Genomic DNA, 25,397 nt, shown 5'->3' with positions numbered 1-25,397 from the left:
CTTCTTTTATATGGGTATTTTTCATTGATGACTTTAAACATGTTTGACTTACCTGAAGTTGAATGGACTTCAGTAACAATGTCTAAGTCATCATGGAAGTCCCCAGTCTTCACCATTTCCACATATCGTCCTAGGTGTAAATGTTGTACCTGAACAAAAATTATTACAGATTGGTACACAGAACAGTTAAGTGTTCTTTGAAGTTACATCTGCAATTACAAACTATACAGAATCAGAATAACCTTTTATAATATAACAGAAATTAGTCTTAGGTTTATATACACAATATATAAATAGAATATTAATTAAAACCACTACATGTTGGGTAAGAGTCAGGTGGAATGTACGCCACATAGTTGGGGTAGAGTTAATCTTATTGGTTGTCAATTTATAGCTTCTTTAAAGCCTGTGGCTATGAACCAAGGGAAATGAGAAGAAATATCTTGAAGCCACCTTGGCTTTATAAAACAGAAACTATTCATTATCCTAGACTTATTTAAAGGGTTTTGGCAACTAGGCCCATGCCAGTTTGCATCCCTGATAAATCATAATTCAACCTATATTTGAAAGATAAAATATTATGGTATTCAATTAAGGATAAACTATAGATTGTTTAGAATAATCAATTTTCTTTTTAAAAACAGTTTTAACAGTTAAAAGTTTTGTTAGTTAAGCTGCTACAGTGACTTAAAGGAAAGGGACGGCCTTTGGGTCAAAAATTTTTGAGAACTCGGACTGAAAAGACATACAATAAAAAAACTGAATTTGTTGTTTAGATCACACATTTTATTGACCAAATACTGAGTAAAATTGTATGATAAAACCAAATGCTCCGCAGGGCGCAGCTTTATACGACCACAGAGGTTGAACCCTGAACGGTTGGGGCAAGTATGGACACAACATTCAAGCTGGATTCAGCTCTAAATTTGGATTGTGATTAAATAGTTGACACAGCATAGGTTTCTGACACAGAATGAATGTGGTCTAATGAACTTAAAATACTTTTTTTCCTTTGAGCAATTCACTATGCTGTTGAATATCAATCCTCTCAAAAAAATGTTTGAAGAAATTTTCTTTTTATTTATGAAATCTGAAATGAGAAAAATTTAACCCCCACCCCCCCCCCCCCCACCCCCATTTATTTTTCTCACATCCCCCTTTCACTTTGTTATCACTGAATAGTAAAGATTGTTTTAATTTATCAGTTGGTAGTAAAAGTGAATATACATTGTATATTGTATAAAACAATGATTTAAGTTGATTCAACTACTATTCTGGACAAAGAAAGATAACTCCAATCAATTAAAAATTTCTTGCTATTGCACAATATTGTGCAATTAGATATTTCTTGCTATTGCGCAATACTATGCAATTGAAAATATTTGCTATTGCACAATACTGTGCAAATGAAGATTCCTTGCTATTGCGTAATACTGTGCAATTGAAAATTTCTTGCTATTGCACAATACTGTGCAATTGAAGATTTCTTGCTATTGCTGAATACTGTGCAATTGAAAATGTCTTGCTATTGCACAATACTTAATATAATAATTTCCGATCCTGATTTGGACCAACTTGAAAACTGGGCCCATAATCAAAAATCTAAGTACATGATTAAATTCAGCATATCAAAAAAGCCAAAGAATTCAATTTTTATTAAAATCAAACTTAGTTTAATTTTGGACCCTTTGGTATGTAATGTAGACCAATTTGAAAACGGGACTAAAAATTAAGAATCTACATACACAGTTAGATTTGGCATATCAAAGAACCCCAATTATTTAATTTTTGATGAAATCAAACAAAGTAAAATTTTGGACCCCGATTTGGACCAACTTGAAAACTGGGCCAATAATCAAAAATCTAAGTACATTTTTAGATTCAGCATATCAAAGAACTCCAAGGATTCAATTTTTGTTAAAATCAAACTAAGTTTATTTTTGGACCCTTTGGACCCTTTATTCCTAAAAACCTGTTGGGACCAAAACTCCCAAAATCAAACCCAACCTTCTTTTTATGGTCATAAACCTTGTGTTTAAATATCAAAGATTTCTATTTACTTATACTAAAGTTATGGTGCGAAAACCAAGATTAATGCTTACTTGGGCCCCTTTTTTGGCCCCTAATTCCTAAACTGTTCAGACCTTCACTCCCAAATCAATCCCAACCTTCCTTTTATGGTCATAAACCTTGTGTAAAAATTTTATTGATTTTTATTCACTTATACTAAAGTTATTGTGCGAAAACCAAGAATAATGCTTATTTGGGCCCTTTTTTGGCCCCTAATTCCTAAACTGTTTGAACTAAAACTCCCAAAATCAATCCCAACCTTCCTTTTGTGGTCATAAACCTTGTGTCGAAATTTCATAGATTTCTATTTACTTAAACTAAAGTTATAGTGCGAAAACCAAGAAAATGCTTATTTGGGCCCTTTTTGGCCCCTAATTCCTAAAATTTTGGGACCAAAACTCCCAAAATCAATACCAACCTTCCTTTTGTGGTTATAAACCTTGTGTTAAAATTTCATAGATTTCTATTCACTTTTACTAAAGTTAGAGTGCGAAAACTAAAAGTATTCGGGCGATGACGACGACGACGAAGCAGGACGACGACGCAGGACGACGACGCCAACGTAATAGCAATATACGACGAAAAATTAAAATTTTTTGCGGTCGTATAAAAACATTAGATTAAGGGCAATCCAAAATATTGCAAGCACCTTAAATCCGCTTTCCACCATGTCATCAATATTAAAACATACCTCCAACTGAAAGTGTGTGTCAGTTCCCTCCAATGGTATCAGAAATCCTTCAGAAAATACGTCTTTTAACTTTTTACAAGCAAGCCCTGAAAAATATATAATGTTCAGTTAACAAAACAAGAAAGACACTAAAGAAACATATTTGTTTTGAAATGAAATTTGTTAAAAACTAAATATTGAAACTAAGAACCATCCCATCAATAGCTAGGTGTCCCACTAAAGAACTTTATGCCATGTGCTATTACATTTCAGCATTAATTTCTATGCTTAAGTATGAGGGGGGATAGGAGGGGTCATGATCCCGAAATCCTTGGCTTAAAAACACGAAATCCTAGGTCCCGAATTTAAATAAATAAAAATCCTGGATCCTAAAATTCGAAAAAAAGAATTCCCGGATCCCGAAGGGGTAAATCCCGAAATCCTGAGCTTAAAAACACCCGATCCCGGAGTCCCGATAAAGGTCCTATCCCCCTCAAGTATTGCATGATTTTCAAAATTACATTTTGTTAAGAATTTTAAAACAAACAATAATGTGGAAGTTAATATAGAAAGCTAAAGATAAGACTTTAATTTTTGTCCACAGTAATAAATTGTTCTGCTAGATTTTTCAATAGGAAATCAACAATGCAGATCTTTCAATTAATTCCACATGGAAACACTTCATGTGGTTTTTTTTTGTATCAAATGTGATTAACCTTACTCAAAAGGGGAATGTGGCTTTTAAATGTCAAAGACAGCAGATAAGTTTCATGTAAAACAAAATACAGATCTTAATGGTTTTTCATGTAAATTCTTGTCTTATAATTTTAAGGGTGCACTTTCAAATTGCTAATCACATAGAATTGATTAAGTAAAATAAAAGAAATGTAATCTGAGAACATTGTGACAGAAAAAGCTTATGTTGCCCTATCTTTCCTTTATGTGAAACAAAGTAATATAATTGTAAATAATCACAAGAGTTATATAAAATATTCTGAAAAATGAATTAAGAGTCACCTCCCATTGAACACATGATTAATGTAAAGAATTATTTTTGGATGTATAAAATTTATTTCATATGACAAACAAATGAAAAGGAGTGACATATGATAAATATGGGCAATAAAACATCTTTTTCTTGTTTTTTGCTCTTTAAACTTCAGAATATATATCTAATGCCTAAACTTGGGAAATTATATCAACAAATTTGATCAAAGGTTAAGTAATTGTCCAGCATTTTAAATCAAATGTCAATTTTTGAAACACACTAAGTGAAATAATTACTCTTCTAAATAGTTTAAAAAATTATGCACAAGTTTAATTCATGACTAAAATCTCATTTTGTTGATCTAGTATTCATGCAGTTTCTCTCTATGTATTATAGGGGTGAACTCAGTAAAATTTCAATTTAAATTGGAAAAAATAGTTTACTTGAACAATGTTTTTTAACTCAAAATTTAAAGGTCCATAGATTATCAGTATATCATATACACGCAGGTATCATCAGTCATTTAAATGTTTGCTAGTTACCTAGATCAGGTGTAAACATGTCACAATTACCCATGTTAACATCCTGGTAGGGCGACATTGACGAAAAAGAGACACAAAAAGAAAGCAAAAATAAAATGTTAACAGATGAAGTGGAATTAACTCAAAACAAGAGTTAAACATTAGAAAATTATTGATTACTAAAAATCAAATTATCATCAAGGTAACATTAAGATCAATTAATTGTATTTTTATTGATATATCTTCACTTTAATATATATGTTTACATCAAATGTATAAATATATGTATACCACAATGCATCATACTGTATGACTATGCAACAAAATATTCTATTCATAAAAAGCAGTTTATATATTTATGTTTCAAGTGACATATAACTGCTTTATCCAAGTCATTTTGTCCCTGTTGAATTATAAATTGCCCCATTTTGCAATTATACCCCATGTCCTAATACTGCAGTAAATAATTTCTTTGGGAATATTTATAACTTATAGCTAACAAATTATCCCTTCTTTGAATTAATTGATGTGTGAGAATTTCTAAAGAGACTCAAGAGATTTTTAAGACAAATAGAGTGTTTATATCATATCACTCTTTAAAGGCAAAGCATTTTTGTGGTTGGCCTTTCTTCATAAAAATGTAAACCTCAATCCTGCATTATGGTTATATTATTAAAGTCACATACTGTACAAAAAAGTGTTTGAGCACAAAACTTGTTAAAAAAGGGTTAGAATTGACCTTAAAATTTCTTTGTTTTTTTTAATTAGCATAAAAAACTAAATATTTGACATAGAAATAGCTGTGATATTACTTCTTTCTTTTTGGCACTTCACATTAGAAAATACTAAGTTACCCCTCAACTGTTCGGATCTGTGTTTTTGTGTCTATTTTTACATTATACTTATACTTACTCCATTGAGTATTTTATATTAAAAAAATAGTAAGTAACACAGAGAGTCAATGAGTAACTTTTTTGATTATTGGTTCAAAATTCATAGTCAGAGTTCGTATACATCATACAATAACACAAATAAAGAAAAAAAAATATTTATTAGTAAAAATGAATTTTTAAGAATTTTTAAAAGTACAGCTCTTTGCAAGAACCAGGCAGGGTGCCATATACATGTGATTTATGAGGGTTTCAGATTTTATCTATAAATGGCTTAAAATTTTTGAAGATTTATAGAAATCAAACGGAATTTAGTTATGCTGCCTTATTTGCAGATCTTGTTTTCCTGATGAAGTTTCTTATCTTCTATTACAGTTTTTAAGATATTAGAACAAAACGGAAACATCATGTGATATTGATATCAAAAGTGAATATTAACCTTCCTACTGAGGGATCAAAATGGAGTGTGACAAACATAAGCAACCGCTCCATTTGTACTGTCCCAATCATTTAATGCCATCCTGTGATGTATGTATTTCCACTAGTCATTCCAAATGTCCTGGAATAACAAGTTTAGCCAGTGTAGTGGAGAAAACCAAAATTGAAAAATCTAAAGTGACTGTAGAGAAAGACATAAATCATTTCTTATCTATTCTTGACCAATTAGTGACCAGCAAATCAAAAAACATTAAAACAATAGAAAATCATTGCATAGGCGTAAAGAAATCAATTAATGAGATTAGAAAGGAAATAAACAAACATTTAGACCACCTAGAGGAAAAGTTATGTCAAGAAGCTGATATCATGTGGAATAAAGAAAGATCAAAAGCAACTGATTTCATCTCAGAAATTGAAGGGAAAAGGCAAAACTTGAAGGAAATGAAAGAACATTTACAAACATTTACAACAAACACTTCCAAACTGCAATCTTTTCTAGGTGTACATAAGATTGAACAACAAGTACATCAATGTCAGCGATATATTGAAGATCTAGAAGATGATGAGAGGACCAAAGAATTTGACATCAAAATGAAGCAAAATGATGAGATAGATAACATACTAAGCAAATTAGTTTCATTGGAATCTTTAGGCGAAGTAATAGTTGATAAGACAGAAATAAACTTAAATAGAGAAACAAGTTTGAGGAGGAAAGCACAAGTAAAATCACAAGAACAATCCAACATAAACAACATGACAATGAATATTGAGACAAAGATAGAGATCAACATAGGGAAGTATATTAGTGACATGATTTGTCTGATTGATGGAAGAGTTATAGTAGTGGAAAAGTATGGTAAAGTTAACCTACTTAGTTCTGATGGCAAACTTCAGAAACAATTACCTATACCTGGTGATGCCTGGGGTGTTACACAGATCAATGAGAACACTATTGCCATAACTTATCCTGGAGAGTTTGCCATTAAGATCTTCAATATGGAGAATGAAACAGTTACTAAAGTTTTCAAATTAGGAAAACCATGCAATGGTTTATCATTTTCAAATAATTCTCTGACTGTAGGTTTGTATTATGATAAAATCCGTATTATAGACTTAGAAGGAGATACTCTGAAGTCAATACAAGTTCAGAGTGAATCATTCCTGTATAATCTTGTTTACTGTGATAGAAGAGTTATCTATAGTGACTATAAAGGTAAAGCAGTATACTGTGTTGATGAATCAGGTAAACAGATCTGGGAGTATAAACAGGATTTAATGGGACCAGAAGGACTTTGTATAGATAATTATGGTAACATTATTGTAATAGACTTTAGGTCTCATAGAATAATAGTAATATCAAAAGATGGCCAAGATAGTAAAGTACTGATTAGTAAGGAGGATGGACTGGAGAATCTAAAGTTTATCTGCTTTAAACATAATGAGTCTTCAGGTTTTATTTGTGATTGCTATGGCACATACTTGGCCAAATTTAATTTGTCATGTGAATAACATATTTACTGAGATATCACATGAATATTGTTTTTCTATGTAAGTAACACATCTAAAAACAGTGGTAATATTATTATTGTGAAGCAGGACTTTGATAGTTATCATGTAGACATGTGGGAAGATCTTTGTTATTGTTGTCTTGTTGGGTTACAGTCTTATTGATATCAGCATCACATATCCTTATACTCCTTATCAGTGATACTTGGTGTGAAGTTTGAATTAGTATTAGGTAATGTGTGTAGATACTTGTTTTTATTTTGTTGCTGGGTTACACTCTAATTTTAAAATGTCAACATCAAATATCCTTATATTCCTAACTGGTGATATTTGGTGTGAAAATTGCATGTGAGAGGAAATGTAAGCAAGTGTGAAGATGCATGTTTTTGTTTTGGAGATGGTTTTCTGTCAAATTAACGTTGACATTAAATATCCTTATATTCCTTTATATCAATATTATTTGGTGTGAAGTTCAAATTAGAGAAGTAATGCAGACATGTGTGTGTAGATGTGTGTTTTTTTAGTTGTTGGATTTATCTCTAATCACCGTTTGCATAACATCTCCTTATATTCCATAGTTGTGTTATTTGATGTAAAGTTTTAATGTCAGTGTAAACGAAGACATTATGTGTAGAAAGCTGTAGATGTATGTTTTTTGTTGTGTTGATGGGCTTCTGTCTAACTAATGTAAACATCAAATATCCTGGTATTTGTTAGTAGAATTATTTAGTGTTCGAATATCAGATAAAATGTAGACAAGCGTGTAAATGTATTTTTGGTGTGTAGCTGGGCTACTGTCCTAAGTTGTGATATTTGATGTGAAGTATAAATATGAGAGGAAATAAGTGTGAAAATTTATGTTTTTATTTTACAGTTGGGTTACTATTTTATTATTAATGTCAACACCAATATCCTTCTAGACCATTGATATGATATATGGTGTTAAGTTTGATAGTGATAGGAAAAATATGCAAGTGTGAAGATGTATGTTTTTATTCAACAGTTGGATTACTGTCTTATGAATGTCAACAATACATATCCTTGTATTCCTTTGTTATGATATTTGGTGTGAAGTTTGAATGTGAGAGAAAATATAGGCAAGTGTGAAGATCTTTGTTTTTAATTAACAGTTGAGTTACTGTCTTATGAATGTCAACAATACATATCCTTGTATTCCTTTGTTATGGTATTTGGTGTGAAGTTTGAGTGTGAGAGAAAATATAGGCAAGTGTGAAGCTGTATGTTTTTGTTCTGTTCTTGGGTTATTGATGTGTTTAATGTCAGCATCAATTATTCTTATATACCTTATCAGAGAATTTTGGTGTGAAATTTGAATGTTAAAGATAATGTTAAGACGTATGTTTTTGTTGTGGTGTGGGTTATGGTCTAAATTAAAATGTCAACATCAAATATCCTTATATTCCTAAGAGCTAATATTTGGTGTGAAGTTTGAATGTGAGAGGTAAAGAAGACAAATGTGTTGATGTTTGTTTTTATTGTGTGATTAGGTTACTGTCTATTCAGTTATTTCAATATTAAATGTCCTTATATTACTTAGTGGTTATATTTGGTATGAAGTTTGAATGTGAGAGATAAATGTTGACATGTGTGTAGATGCTTGTTTTGTTTGTTGGTCATTTTTCTGTTTGCAGTTTGTCAAAGTTTTGGCTAAAACAAATCCCATAATTGGTTAATTTTTTTTATTTATTAATAGAAATAATTTTGATCATTTCATTGAGATTGGGTTTCTTTATTGCCATTTTGCACTTGTTTTTGTATCATAATCCTGTTCCTGTAATTAAAGTGCCTTCCCATTATAGTTTGATAATCCTGAGCACCATCGCAATAACTTAATTAATGATAAGCTTATGATCACTAATCACTCTTCACCAGTGTTTTCAATTGATATCTGCCAGAACCTGTGTACAAGTTTTAGTAACCATGTAACCTCAAGTTTCCAAAATATTCTAAATAAACCCCAAATAAAAAAATAATGATGCTCGGGAATACCCAAGATATGTTTATGACCCAGAATTGTTTTACTGCAATAAAATGTAGGTTTAAATACAACTGTCAAATTCATGGGAAATTTCTTTTCCGACCTACTTTCGTATGCAACCGTATGTGACATACCATGATTTGGTAGTATTACACCTAAAAAGTCATAAAATTAAAAGCCTGTGATTTTTTTTTATCAATTTGATAAACAAAACAAATTCTGGAAATGAATTTGGAATTACTCGTAATTATGAATTATCACAAAACTTCCAGTTTTATTTTTTTTCTTCATAATTGAAAGAAACTTTATCAATGACTGAGAAATTAACAATTTTGAGTCATTAAAATCATTCCAGTATTAAACTGGTGCCTTCCTAAACTTTTCTTTCACGTTTCTATAATTCAAAGATAATTCAAGAAGTAAATGCCATGAAACAGTTAATACAAGTTAGTTAATGCTACGAATCTAGTGGAATATCAACAATTTAAAACTAGAGGCTCCAAGGCTGTGTCCCTCATTCGGCCAGAAGAGCTTAAAGGGCACAAACTGTTTAGACATCTCAAAATGACCAAAATTGTGTACAAAAAATTCTGGATCCAGCTGACCCATGATTTTTTAAAATTGTGACCATCTTGTTCTGCTGAAATTTGTTTACTATCAAGTTTATAAGGGATGGCAAATGACATAAGACATTGAGTGATGTGAATAGCTTGAAATCAAAATTACTTATACCTCTCCAGTCTCTGAACTTAAGTTGTTCATCTTCCCAGAAATCTTCTTCAGAAAACAATGCCTTTCTTGGGAAAATCTTCTTTGGATAAAAATCTTGTAGCATCTTAGCTGCATGGAGAATAGTCAACTGAAAACATAATAACTTAAAATAACTCCATGTATGACTGTGTAAATCTAAATAAAATGCCCTGTATAAAATTAAATATTCATTGATAGAATTTTTATAATTCAATGATTTCAGAAGATTCTTACAAATCTATGCAAAACAATGTTAGAGTAATCAAAGGGAGACAATTTATGTTTCCTTCCTTTTGAACTTTACTATTTGGTGAATTACATTTGTCTCCCCTTAAATAGGCAAATCTTCACAAAATCCCAATAATGGTTTGTGTCATTTCTTATTCAAGTTTTTTAGACAATGTGTGTTGTCTATGGTTGTACATCTATTATTTGGAGAGTTGAGAGTTGGTGTTATGTGTGATCTGTTATATTCAATATTTTTGGTGATTTAGTTTTTTATTATATTAGATAAATTTAATCATTGATAATTGTATTTTGTTTTTAAAACATTAATGGTTTATAATCTCAACATGCAAACTAGATTACAAACAATTTGATGGGATTTAAAAAAACAACCCCATTCATATATTGTTGTTTAGGAAAATCAATACAATATAAAAAAGAAGATATGGTATGATTGCCAATGAGACAACTCTCCACAAGAGACCAAATGACACAGATATTAACAACTATAGATCACTGTACGGCCTTCAACAATGAGCAAAGCCCATACCACAGAGTCAGCTATAAAAGTTCATATACTTTATAGGAAAATTTTTACACCATTGATATTTGACATTACAAAAATTTGATCCAAACCAGCAGCATATATATATATATATAAACCTTTAGATACGTAGAGTCTCACTCTCATGTTAAATTCCAACATATAGTAAATTATGACAGGCAAACCTAGTAAACACAAGCAAAATTTCTATTATTTTCACTAAGGCTCAGGAGAGACTTAGCATGCAGCATCACTGTTGCTAACTATGCAACCTAATGAATAACCTTGTACATTTTCTAGTATTGAATCTTTAAAAAGTGTCACCTAACACATCAAAGGCTCAGGAGATACTTAGCATGCAGCATCACTGTTGCTAAGTATGCGACCTAATGAATCATCTTGTACATGTATAAGCAAAAAATCTTTGAAAAGTGTCACCTAACACAACAAAGGCTCAGGAGAGACTTAGCATGCAGCATCACTGTTGCTAACTATGCAACCTAATGAATAACCTTGTACATTTTCTAGTATTAACTCTGAAAAGTGTCACCTAACACAACAAAGGCTCAGGAGATACTTAGCATACAGCATCACTGTTGCTAAGTATGTGACCTAATGAATAATCTTGTACATGTATTAGAAAAAAATCTTTGAAAAGTGTCACCTAACACAATAAAGGCTCAGGAGAGACTTAGCATGCAGCATCACTGTTGCTAACTATGCAACCTAATGAATAATCTTGTACATGTATTAGAAAAAAATCTTTGAAAAGTGTCACCTAACACAATAAAGGCTCAGGAGAGACTTAGCATGCAGCATCACTGTTGCTAAGTATGCGACCTAATGAATAATCTTGTACATGTATTAGAAAAAAATCTTTGAAAAGTGTCACCTAACACAATAAAGGCTCAGGAGAGACTTAGCATGCAGCATCACGGTTGCTAAGTATGTGACCTAATGAATAATCTTCTACATGTATTAGAAAAAAATCTTTGAAAAGTGTCACCTAACACAACAAAGGCTCAGGTGAGACTTAGCATGCAGCATCACTGTTGCTAAGTATGTGACCTAATGAATAATCTTCTACATGTATTAGAAAAAAATCTTTGAAAAGTGTCACCTAACACACTAAAGGCTCAGGAGAGACTTAGCATGCAGCATCACTGTTGCTAAGTATGCGACCTAATGAATCATCTTGTACATGTACTAGCAAATATTCTTTGAAAAGCATCATCTAACACAACTCATGTAAAGTGGAAAAGATTGGAGATTTCAGATGTGGATTAAGAGGGAGGGGACCCGTGCCCATCCCTCCCCCCCCCCATTTTGTGGGATAAATTTGGTTGATTATATAGGGATTCACTGAAACATTACCATTTAAGATAGTCAGCGGGCCCCCACTTATGAAATTATGGCTCAATCACTGACTTTTACCAATAGTTCCATCAGAATAGAAATTAAATTTCATCAAGCAAAATGAATAGTTGCCCCTGGTGACAATATTGTTTTTTTTTTTTTTATTGATTCCAATTTAATAAAACATTTTTCATGGAAAGCATCCATAAACTATAACTGGAAGTATATTTCAGAATTGTAATATGATTTCAGAGAAAGATTGCTGAGAGTCAGATTTTTCAGGCTTTTCGTGGAACCAACTGAGAGATTTTTGTTAAAACCTTAATGTGCTTACAAAATTATCCAAACAATTTCTCAGTAATTTTGAAGAGAAAATTAAAATTTGACAGCTAACAGAAGGAAAACAGACAACAGACAGACTCCAAGAATGACATAAGCTCTAAATGGACAGCCAGATATATACAAGCAGAAAAGACATTTGACACAGATTTCTGTTTGTGTGCTTTTGGTCTTAAACTCTTCAATCATTTCAATTCATACACATCTTTGGCTTCCAATTATTGTCTCTGAACTTTCATGATGTAGGTAAATCCAGAAAAGCTCTCAGTCTGGAGAAATTTATAAACTGTTGTTTTTTTTTCATTCTTTTAACATTCATTTTACCTTTAGCTGTCTTTCCTGAAGTTTAATCTTTCTCTGAGTCATAGGATTAATTCCTGTGTTCAATTTCTTCTCTCGGCTATAAAAATAAAATGAAATGACAAATATAGCAATAAATACTTAAATGTTGGATTTTTATTGAGGAAGTAAAATTAGAAGAAACAGCAAAACTAGTTAACTGTCGATTGTCAATTTAAAAATGTTTTTGTTTCATTAAGTTTTGTTTTATTTCAGAAAAATCAATTCTTCTGAAATTGAATTTGTTATTGAAATCTTTTGACACTTCCTTGTAAAAGGAATAAATGCCATAAAACACACATAACTTATCCAATGTGTACATTTACGTTCTGTTTTGGTGTATAGTACTTTAAAATTGAGAATGGAAATGGGGAATGTGTCAAAGAGACAACAACCCGACCAAATAAAAAACAACAGCAGAAGGTCACCAACAGGTCTTCAATGTAGCGAGAAATTCCCGCACCCGGAGGCGTCCTTCAGCTGGCCCCTAAGCAAATATATACTAGTCCAGTGATAATGAACGCCATAATAATTTCCAAATTGTACACAAGAAACTAAAAATCAAATAATACAAAACTAACAAAGGTCAGAGGCTCCTGACTTGGGACAGGCGCAAAAATGCGGCGGGGTTAAACATGTTTGTGAGATCTCAACCCTCCCCCTATACCTCTAACCAATGTAGAAAAGTAAACGCATAACAATACGCACATTAAAATTCAGTTCAAGAGAAGTCCGAGTCTGATGTCAGAAGATGTATAACCAAAGAAAATAAACAAAATGACAATAATACATAAATAACAACAGACTACTAGCAGTTAACTGACATACCAGCTCCAGACTTCAATTAAACTGACTGAAAGATTATGATTTCATCATATGAACATCAGGCACAATCCTTCCCGTTCGGGATTTAGTATCATACCACACATAACTTATCCAATGTGTACATTTACGTTCTGTTTTGGTGTATACTACTTTGCATTAAGACATCTAATGGAAATTAAGCTTTTGAAAGGTTATATCTTTTATATTTGTTTCTATATGATAAAGATAAAATCGAGAATTAGGAACATACCGTATTTATTCTAATAAACGCCCCGGGGGCGAAGACAATTTCCGAAAGGGGGGCGTCAATTAGAGAAACGAATTTCGTACCTTACTTCATTGACCTTTACCTGAATTTTGTTGAAACAGACTATAGTAACATACAGGTGTTTCTTATTGTCTCCATAATCTATAAATAGCGTTTATCGGTAATGTGACCTCATCAAATAATTTGTTAAAATTCTCGAATGAACAAGCGTGCACATCAATGGAACATAATTTCAACAGCGTACTGTGTAACTGACAGATCTATTTTTGGAACTTGTACACACTGTGTTGGATTATCAGACTGGATTAAAATATGCGCATTATTGATTTTTCGTTTCATGTTTCTGAGTGACCGGGTCGATGTCTTTGCAATATTGTAATGGGTTAGTTTCAATTTTTTTTAAACTACAAAATGGGGGCGTTTATTAGAAGTCAAAAGTTCTGAACGCACGATTTTCGGTAGGGGGGCGTTAATTAGAAGGGGGGGCTTTAAATAGAATAAATACGGTAATATTGACCTCACCATACTGACTTCTAAATGTATACATACTTTTGAACCTGGACAGCTAAATCTTTATGATAGTTGCTTGTTTCTACATATAACTTGCTGTAAACTCCAACTGTATCTATCTGGGCTGAGAAAGGCTTGAAGCACGTTATAATGAAGGAACTGAAAGAAATAAACAATTGTTGTTAATTATCAATTTCAAAATATTATAACTAACTTGTCTCCCTTTCTACAATTAAAAAAATAAACTTTTATACCTCATGGTTTATTTTTAATTTGTGCTTTTTTAGGAGAGTGAGGAGAAAAGGTAGGGTTACAAGAGATTTACTTAATAATAGAGTCATGATTCATAGATTCCAAAGGATTGATAACTGGAAAAGTACTAACTTATAAGCTGACTATGCGGTATGAGCTTTGCTCATTGACATTGTTGAAGGCCGTACGGCGACCTATAGTTGTTATTTTTTGTGCCATTTTGGTCTCTTGTGGAGTGTTGTCATATTCACAATTATACCACATTTTCTTTTTTATATTCTATATGATGCAAATTCTGAATGGAAATTAAACACAAATTGTGCAACTTTAAAATTAAGTGGGTAGGTTTAAATGAATGTTTCTAGACATTTCTATGGAAGAAAAAAAAACTTTTTTAGGGATCATGGGAAATACAGTTATCTATGGAACTTTTTATATAAACTGTAGAAAAGTATTATCTAGTATCAGGAAAAGTAACTTAATTCAGACGCCACATTGCATACTATTTCTGATTTGATTAATGTTTTGTGTACAATAAAAATGTTTTGTAAATACATTTCATATACTAGTTTATCAGATGAAATTTTTACTCCCAACACAGATCATAAACATATTGGTAATGTAAACAAATAGTTAAAAGTACACCATATATACCCAAAAAAATAGAAGGAGATTTGGGGTATACCTCAAAAAGACAGCAACCAAACAATAAAGAATTACAAGATTTTGATTGTCTGTTTGATGTCCAGTATCAATTAAGTTTAATAAAATTAAGAATGGTAATGGGGAATATGTCAAAGAAAAAACAACCGACCACAGAGTAGAAAACAGCCAAAGGACACCAATCGGTATTACATGCAGCGTGAAAATCCTGCACCTAGAGCATACCTCAGCTAACCACTAAATAAAAATGTGTACTACTTCAGTGGAAATGGACATCATACTAAACTCCAAAATATATAAATGAACAAAAACTTACAAGATAAACAAAGGCCAGAGGCTGCTGCCTTGGACAGGCCAAAAAACATATGGTGGGGTCAAACATAAATTGTGAGATCTCAACCTAATATGCTAGTTCACAATGTTACAGATTAGACACAAGTTTTGCAACGTTCTAAGTTACAAAACTTGTGTCTAATCCTATTGTCAATGTTTTTGGACAATAAAATATGTTTAAACTAAACTAAACTACAGTCCACAGGGAGATATGTGACAACCTCTTGCACTATATATTTTGCTAGCTGCAAGCAGGGTACCACAAGATCATGAGAAGGCCATTAAAACCATTATAGACATCAAGAAATCTTCAGCAATGAACAGAAACTCTGAAATCCTATTAAGTCTAGAAAAATTGTGAACACTGAGACAATCAAAGATCTACCATCATCACAAAATTCCCTAAATGACAAAAACATTAAGATAAAACTACTGACAATATTTCTGGGTTGGGACAGGCACATAAAACTATTTGTTTCAATTCATATGATTTTAACTTTTAATTACTGTAAATTTAGAAATTACTGCATCAATTAATTATTGCAACTTTGATTTCAGTATATTTGAACAAAAATGTGAGATTAATTTTAGCAATTTCAGGAAAATCTTCATACAGATATATATGTACTAGATACCATTTTGTTACCCAAAAGTATAAGTAAAACCCTGCCATGAATGCCTGAATTTACAATATTAAATTCTAAAAATCTAATTTTCTTTAATTTAACAAGATCCAGCAAAGAGTATTGAAACAAATGTACTTTTACATACATTATAATTCTTGAAAAGTCATGTTTAAAGATGAAAGTAAAAATCCCTCACAATGCCTTCATATTTTATGTCATTCAACATCAAAAGGAAATGCTATATTCTGTCATTTGACATAACAATATAGATAAAACATAAGATATACATTTATATGTATACATATTTTCTTATGATTACAACACTGACATATTCAAAAAAGAGGATAAAGAGGAGATGGTCTCATAAAATTTAGAGGTTGTTGCAAGAGGCTACTGAGAAAAGGGTCATGAAGAAATTGTCCTCATCAATATCAAGAAAATTTCTTAGTCAACCATCTGAACAATTTGTGAAATGTGGTGATAACAAAAGTATACGAAAATTGAAGATAGTTTTAGGAAGCTCCAGTTTCCTTTGTATATGTCGATTCAAAATTTCCTTTTTATTTGTCAACAGTTTGATAAAATTGAGAATGGAAATGGGGAATGTGTCAAAGAGACAGCAACCCGACCATAGAACAAACAACAGCAGGAGGTAACAATTTTAGAAAATTTGAATATGTACATATAAAAAAATATCTTTTTAAATTTAAACAGTACAATTTAATCCAGAAATATTGATGGTAAATATATACATTTCTCTTATTGAAAAACATTCTACAATGTAAAATCTTCAATTTATATCCCCTAATATCTGGGTAAAATTGTATAATCCCCTGATAACTAAACATTAACTTCATTCAAGAACCTAATTCCTACTCATATGTGTTAATGTCCCCAATTAAACCCCTCCCTAGTGGCCAAATAGCCCTGAGAATAAAAATCTTTTAGATAATATGTACATTTTTAAGAGGATCAGTGGAACTACAGATTAAATCACTAACACACTTGTATCACTTCTGTTCTACAAAATTACTTAATCTTATCAGGCAAGATATTCCCTCTGATGTTTTTTCTGATACTGGAAAAATACTTAATCTTATTTTCATTTGAGAAAGAGATTTTTGTGTAAAAATCTTCAAGAAAATGCACAAAGAATATGGAGAAATAATTAGCATTTTCATTAGGCCATAAAAAAACAGAAATATGTACATCAGTTGTATGAGGATAAGTCATATTTATGTTATCATTTGTATCCCCTTTTGTTGAGGCTCTTAATGAAGACCCCATTTCTATTTTGTTTATTAAACAAGTTTTGTGTGGTGAACCTACACCTGGAGTGGAAATCCTGTGGTAGGATAAAATGCACGTGGATACCTTAAGGTTCACAGTTGTCCAGCAAACCATGCAATGGCAGATCTTGTATCACATTGTTCTTATAATTTCATAATAGTACTTGTCCTGATGACACTTTGCTTGTTGGGTGAAACATGTAGATCATAATAAACAATTATTTTGGGGTTAATTTATAGATGCTGTTGTCTTCATTGAACAAGTTTAAGTATAGTTATGGTATAAAACAGAGAAATTCTCCCTCCCCCTCCCCCCCAAAAAAAAGACCCAACCTCCAACTAAATTAAGGTGATCACAAATAGAATAACTTTTTTAAAAGATCATGCCAAAAACCAAAATTCCTAATGAATGCAACCTGTTATGGTTACATTACATTGTAAGAAATATCATGAGGGTTTCGAACAATCATACATTGTCATCTGAAAAAAACATATTTCAATGAAACTAAGGGAAATAACTGTATAACAATTATAATATGTCAAAACCATCCATACTTGGGATTGACAGACAATCCAAGGGACATTTACATTACTACATCCCTAATCTCAGAGGCTGCGTTGTTAATATCAACAGAAGAGACTTGCATATTTCTGTATCAGATGCATTATTAAACTATACATTGCACATTTTGTTTTCAATAAAACTCCTAGTAAACTTTATGAAGTTAAGATAGATATTAAGGTGGTACATAACAATACAGGGAGATAACTCTGTAAAATCCGCTAGACATTTTTAATTACATGGTGTTTTAAAGGGAATATTAAGCTTCTCAGTGATCAAAATTGTTGTTTGTCAAAGTGCTATATAACCAGTGTAATTTTACTGACAAAAAGGTTGGTTCAAAATTTTTGAAATTTTTATATACTTGTGAAAGGGTCAAAGTAAATACTTTGTCAAAATTTTATAAAAATTAAACGAGTCAAATTAATTTTAGTGAAAGTGTTGGCTACCAGCTTAATTATCATAGTTATTCTTGGATAGTGCATCCAATCAAAATTTCAAACTAATCAAACTAAGAAAGGACTTTCCATACTGATATTTAGTAAAGATTAAGTCCCTAAACTAAGTTAAAGGTGTTTGTGTATCAAAGGACAAGGTTCACTTATGGCACTAAAATATCAACTTTATCATAAAACTTCAAAAAGGTCACAATTTTGTTGGTAAATGGGTCTATTTCAGAAGCCTTAATGCCAAATGAATCAGTTATTTTCATTAAAGTACTTTATAAACTCCAAAAAAATTATAGCCCATTTTGTAAATTTTTGCTGCCACCAACAATCCAAAATCTTTTGTAAACAAAAGATTCAAATGCAGTGGTGGATCCAGAAATAAATGATTGCCAATGAGACAATTCCAATTCAGTGGTGGATCTAGAACTTTTCACAAGGGGGTTGGGCACACTAACTGAATTAAGGGGCCTGCGACAGTCATGCTTCATGCTTTAACCCGCTATCCCCCCATGCAATTTTGATACAGTATTCATTAATATAAACATTATTTGGATCATGGATGGCAGCCAAGGTTAATTATGCCAACGTCAATTGAAATTATGGTAAAAATTAAAACTAGAGGCTCTTTGTGTTGTAAAATATAAATGGAGCTAAATGTTGAAAAAATTGCTACGTTAATTTTCTAAGAAACGTAGAAAAAGAAAAGATGAATAAATTTAAATGGACAATGGTAAAAAAAACAACTTTTCTTTTGTTGACCAGATCATACATCCCTCTGGTTTTTATGTATAATGTCTAAATTTCTAATAATATACATCAATGATAAACACATTGCGCAATCCACAAAGCACTAAGTCTCTCTATATAAAATGCATTAAATTGATCATAAAAACATGTTGAATGGTACGAAAACATATTTCAATTAATGTCTAAATGTCTATAGAGGACCAGGAAAAAACTTTTAATTTACCATTTAGAGCAACTTCCCGGAAAACTAAGTCCCTTTATTGGGAATATCTCTCATATACAAGCTAAAGAATAATTGAGTTTGATGCTGTTTACCACGGGGAAACCACACAGAAAATTAAATTCCAGCATTCCTACAGTTCAGACAGAATTTAATTAAGTTTAAAGCAGAAAGGAGTATTATTGAACAAATATGTATACATCATTCCATTTAAAAGGATTGGACTGAGCTTAGTTGTAAATTATGATAAGTTTTAATACTGTCATACGATCATGGTTCTTCCATGTCCAGTCTTTATCATCTAAATGCATGTGTATTAGTATATATCAGACTGACTCCAGTCTGTATCATCTAAATGCATGTGTACTAGTATATATCAGACTGACTCCAGTCTATATCATCTAAATGCATGTGTATTATAATACATACAACTGACTCCAGTCTGTATCATCTAAATGCGTGTGTACTAGTATACATCAAACTGACTCCAGTCTGTATCATTTAAATGCATGTGTACTAGTATACATCAGACTGACTCCAGTCTTTATCTTCTAAATGCAGGTGTGTTAGTATATCAGACTGGTTTGAAGTCTCATAGCCCACTCAGACATTCTGAAAACCAGCATAAGCAATTCTACCACAAAGCCTTATGAAATTGCAGGACATAATTTGGTGTCTAGAATGGCAAGTTACAAAATATAACCTCTCATTCAACTTGTGATGTCATCAACCTCTCTTGGAGGGAAATAATAGATGTCTAACTGTAAGAAGATTCCACAAGCTATATAGTCATATTGAGTTGATTTTAACTTTTTGACCATGAAAATCAATACAAGTTCAATTTAAGTATGTACCAAGTTGTCAAGATTTTACCTTAAACCTTGACATCAGAGAGATATTTTTCACCTTGAAAAATAATTGGGCCTATCCTCTTTTCATACAAGTTTAATGTAAGTCTATATCAAGTCATCAAGATTTGACCTTAACCCTTGTCATCAGAGATATATTTGACCTTGATAAACAATTGGTGAAACCCTCTGTTCATACAAATTTGTCTAAGCAGTGCAGTCTGCAATTTTTTAACACTGTTTTTATCCAGAGTCATAGGACCTTGACCTTTTACATCTGACATGGATAATAAAAGTACCACAGAACTCTCTTGAATTTGATTTATATAAATCAAGTCTTATTAACTTGCTCAACCAGTTAAGTCTGTACCACACTGACAATATTTGGAGCAATACCCTGGACCTCAGCTGCACCCTGCTCACTAAATCTTGAAATGTATTATGTATACCAAGTTTGATTGGGTTCCATAATTTTTTTTAAATGCAATGCATTAACAAGGTATTGTCCTAGATTTCTTCAATTACACATGAACAATCCACTGACTAACCCCCCTTTTTCACACACACACACACACACACTCCAAAGACAAACAGTGCCAATAGTATCACCTTTCGGCAATTTGTTCAATAAGGTCAACAAAACTAAATTAACATTGTACTTGGGTGTGGTTTTTAAATTTGTGTCAGATGTTCAGAATCCTTGGCCTTTTCCCATACGATGCACAGTAAAATGTTTGCCCCATAACACCTATTTATCTTTTCATATTAGACTAATTAGTTCATAAAAGGTATTTCATCAAAATTTAAGCAGGTTCTTGATTTCTTTTCTTTTGATTTGAGACCAAAATAGAAATATAAGGTAAAAGTCAGAGTCAGTCTTTTTAAAAATCAATCACCATGGTACATGAGAATGTTAACCTCTTATCATAAGTCAGTATGACCTACTTTAAGGTGAAGCTGTCAGATTCTCCTGTATTGCATTCTAACACCATGTTACATGAGAATGTTGACCTTTTATCATAAGTAAATGTGACCTACTTCAAGGAGAAGCTGTAATTCTCCTGTATTGTATGCTAACACCATCTTATATAAGATTGTTAATAAATCTTGTATCATAAGTCAATGTGACCTACTTCAAGGAGAAGCTGTAATTCTCCTGTATTGTATGCTAACACCATCTTATATAAGATTGTTAATAAATCTTGTATCATAAATCAATGTGACCTACTTCAAGGAGAAGCTGTAATTCTTCTGTATTGTATGCTAACACCATCTTATATAAGATTGTTAATAAATCTTGTATCATAAGTCAATGTGACCTACTTCAAGGAGAAGCTGTAATTCTCCTGTATTGTATGCTAACACCATCTTATATAAGATTGTTAATAAATCTTGTATCATAAGTCAATATGACCTACTTCAAGGAGAAGCTGTAATTCTCCTGTATTGTATGCTAACACCATCTTATATAAGATTGTTAATAAATCTTTTATCATAAGTCAATGTGACCTACTTCAAGGAGAAGGTGTAATTCTCCTGTATTGTATGCTAACACCATTTTATAGAAGATTGTAAATAAATCTTGTATCATAAGTCAATGTGACCTACTTTAATGAGAAGCTGTCAGATTATCCTGTATTGTATGCTAACAATATGTTACATAAGAATGTCAATGAATCCTTTATCATAAGTCAACATGACCTACTTTATTATACTACATTACATGAGTAATCAGTTAACCTGTTATTTTAAGTCAATGTGACCTACTTTAAGGAGAGACTATTAAACTCCTCTGTATTTTAACACTACGGTATGTTACATGAGATTGTCAATATTTTTTTTATTGGTTAAGGTCATGTTTTTCTCTGGCTGTTTATGACGTCTTTACACTAAATCCATTAGATGTTAGATGTGTACGGATTCATTGTTTAGTCTTAGATGCATGATTTTTTTTATTAGTTGTTAGTGGCTTTGAACTAGCTGTCAGATAACTACGAGTACTCTCAAATCTGTTCATTGTGTCTTTTTGTGTCGGGATGTATAAGTACCCGGCCACGTACGTCCACTTGTATTTTTGTCCATCTGATGAGTTAAGCCTTTTTCAACTGATTTTTATAGTTCGTTCTTATGTTGTACTGTTATACCACTGTCCCAGGTTAGGGGAGGGTTGTGATCCCGCTTACATGTTTAACCCCGCCATATTATTTATATATGTGCCTGTCCCAAGTCAGCAGCCTGTAATTCAGTGGTTGTCGTTTGTTAATGTGTCACATATTTGTTTTTCGTTCATTTTTTTTACATAAATAAGGCTGTTAGTTTTCTCGTTTGAATTGTTTTACATTGTCTTATTTGGGCCTTTTATAGCTGACCATGCGGTATGGGCTTTGCTTATTGTTGAAGGCCGTACGGTGACCTATAGTTGTTAATGTCTGTTTCATTTTGGTCTTTTGTGGATAGTAGTCTCATTGGCAATCATACCACATCTTCTTTTTTATATAATGTGATATTAGTTTCTTTAAGTAGAAGCTGTCAGACTCTTTGTCAGTCTGTAATATTATATTCTATAACTGGGTTACCTGCAAATGTCAATAAACATTTTTTATAGTCAATAAAGCTATTCAACTGTTTCAGGTCTTAATTTTTTGTACATAAATAAGGCTGTTAGTTTTCTTCTTTGAATTGTTTTACATTGTCATTTTGGGGTCTTTTATAGCTGACTATGTGGTATAGGCAATGCTCATTGTTGAATGCCGTATAGTGACTTATAGTTGTTAATTTCTGTGTCATTTGGTCTCTTGTGGAGAGTTGTCTCATTAGCAATTATACCACATCTTCTTTTTTATAATTATACATCCTTGGATTTCAAGTATTTGGTTGTGAGAGTTCCTGATGATAGTAAATCCAGAAAAGCACTACCGACTCATAAAATGTATGAAGTGTTTTCAGAGGCAAATTAACAGGAGTGCCTATGGTGCCCTCTCCTTTTTGTTGAAAAAAAATTGGTTGCTTATACATGTATAGGGAATCACTGAAGCATGATTTGAGCAGGTCCCTCTTAAGCAGTCAGTGTGCCACCCTTATGAAAATTTATGGATCTGCCACTTGGTTTTTACCAACTTTACTATGAAACTAGCTGTCTGACTCTTCTACGAGAACGTAAAGGGGGGTATCTGCACGGAAGAACGCGAATTAAAATTGCCATTTCACGATGATCAAAAAATTAAAAATGTCTTGCATGCTGATCTTTTTACCGATTTCACGAAACACAGTGAATAACAAACCTTTTTCACGGCTGCACGTGAAATAAAAATGGCAAAACATATTGCATGAAAATAACCCTTTACCACCCTCTTCTACATTGCTTTGCTACACTATGTTAATTGATGTAAGATTCTTAAGTACAAGTGAAACTAAGAAAGCTTAACAAAGGTTTAACTGTATATGTAATACATGGTGCCTTCTCCAACTTCATTCTGTTTATCATAATGTCGAGGGACCTCCTGTGTTTCTCAACAAAGTTTCATATTATTCAAAATCTTGTTACACCCATGTAATAAGATTATTTGATGAACTAAGAACCCTTTAAATGATAACAAACTTGTTAAAATTCACCAAGAAAACATTTATTCTCTTGTTAGTAAGATAAATCTATAAGCCGAAAATAAAAAAAATTATTTAATCAAGAAAAAAACTTTAATGTTCTCAGTTTCTGATCATGAAAAATCACAGTCGATAAAATTTCAGAAATGTTCCCTTAGTAATAAATGTTACTTAGTCAATCTAAACATGCATCATTGTATAGGGGCCAGCTGAAGTCCGCCTCCGGAGAGAAGTATCTTGCTGTGTTCAATTAGTAGCTGGTTTTAGTTCTATGTTCCGCTTATTATCTCTTTGATACACTCATGACTCTCCTCGTTTCTTTTCTCACTTTTATAATTCCAAAACTCTTTCTTACTGCTGAATTATGAAAACGATGTCAACATGATTTGACGTTTGTATGACAGGCAAACATTTTAATAAGACACATACCAAAAAATTGATTTTAGCCTATTGCCATTGGTAGAGTAATTCCCACGTATTATTAAAAGCACTTTTGGTAACTTGCAACATATAATATTGTACAACAGAGTGTATTGAGCTTATAAGTCACAAATATTAGGTTTCCGTTGCTAGCAATGAACTCCTTTAGTATACATTCTTAATACTTCATTTGTATGGTCTATCTATATATACATAGGTCCTTTGTTGTCCTTCCATTCAGTGAAAATTGCAATGACAAAACTATTGAATGAAGTTATTTATTATTGAAATTCAAATAAATCTGTATATTCGTACAAACAATATGTTGGATTAGGGAAACCTAAGTCATTATACAAATGTCATGGTTCAATTGGGAAAGTTGAAAAATTAAGTTTGTAGTAAAACCTCATGACTTCATAGTTATTGCCATGATAAGAGTTCTATAACTAATTTACTATTCACATCAACTGGTCTTTGGTGTATTGTTGTTTCATTGGCTATCAAACCTAATCTCTTTACTTTCTTTATGAGATATTTTTGTATTTGTATAAAATATGTACCTCAAAGATTGAGATAAAACTTTTTTCAGAAATGTGCAAAATGCAACTGTATCTCATAATAGGGTTGTCTGCTTCTTGTAGTGTTATTGTAATGTACCTGACATTCTGATTTTCTAGTGTAATTAATGGGAATATAAATTTGATAAACAAACAAGAGGATCTCAAGAGCCTGAATCGCTCACCTGGTAAACAATGCCTTATTAACTAAATTAATAAATTAATGTTTGTTGTAAATTAAACAGAGTAACAAAGGCCATGTACTATCATGGAAATACCTTTTAAAGCCTCCTAGGAACCTCTGGAAAGAAATCGGCATGAGTTCGCCCTACACTTGATTAAGGTACAGTCTAGGTCAATCTGATGATTCACAATACAATTGCTATTAACAGTTTATCTGTATCTATAATAATATTCAAGATAATAACCAAACACTGCAAAATGTCTTTAAAATCATCAATTCAGGGGTATTATACCTGAAAAACCAGTTACCTAATTCGGCTGAAAATTTCAGGGCAGGTAGACCTTGGCCTAATAAATACTTTAACTTCTGTCTTATTTGCTCTAAATGCTGGAGTTTTTGAGATATAAGC

At 31.9% G+C, this 25,397-nt stretch overlaps 1 protein-coding gene across 2 annotated transcripts in view; it reads left to right on the top strand.

The window, feature by feature from the left end:
• Positions 1 to 4,292: 4,292 nt before the first annotated feature.
• LOC139488651 (DNA double-strand break repair Rad50 ATPase-like) overlaps positions 4,293 to 25,397 on the top strand; it is a 90,265-nt gene continuing 69,160 nt past the window's right edge. Inside the window, exons 1-2 of one of the 2 annotated variants that reach the window (XM_071274444.1) lie at positions 4,293 to 4,451; positions 5,515 to 10,362. In XM_071274444.1, coding sequence (XP_071130545.1) covers positions 5,599 to 7,086 — 1,488 coding nt within the window. In that variant the 5' untranslated portion in view covers positions 4,293 to 4,451; positions 5,515 to 5,598 and the 3' untranslated portion in view covers positions 7,087 to 10,362. Of the gene's footprint in view, positions 4,452 to 5,514; positions 10,363 to 25,397 lie in introns of those variants that run through there. The other variant, XM_071274446.1, reaches the window with a different exon arrangement.

Source organism: Mytilus edulis, chromosome 9 (assembly GCF_963676685.1).
Source record: "Mytilus edulis chromosome 9, xbMytEdul2.2, whole genome shotgun sequence".
Classification (NCBI taxonomy): Eukaryota; Metazoa; Mollusca; class Bivalvia; order Mytilida; family Mytilidae; genus Mytilus; species Mytilus edulis.
This window is presented reverse-complemented; position numbering and strand designations above follow the sequence as displayed.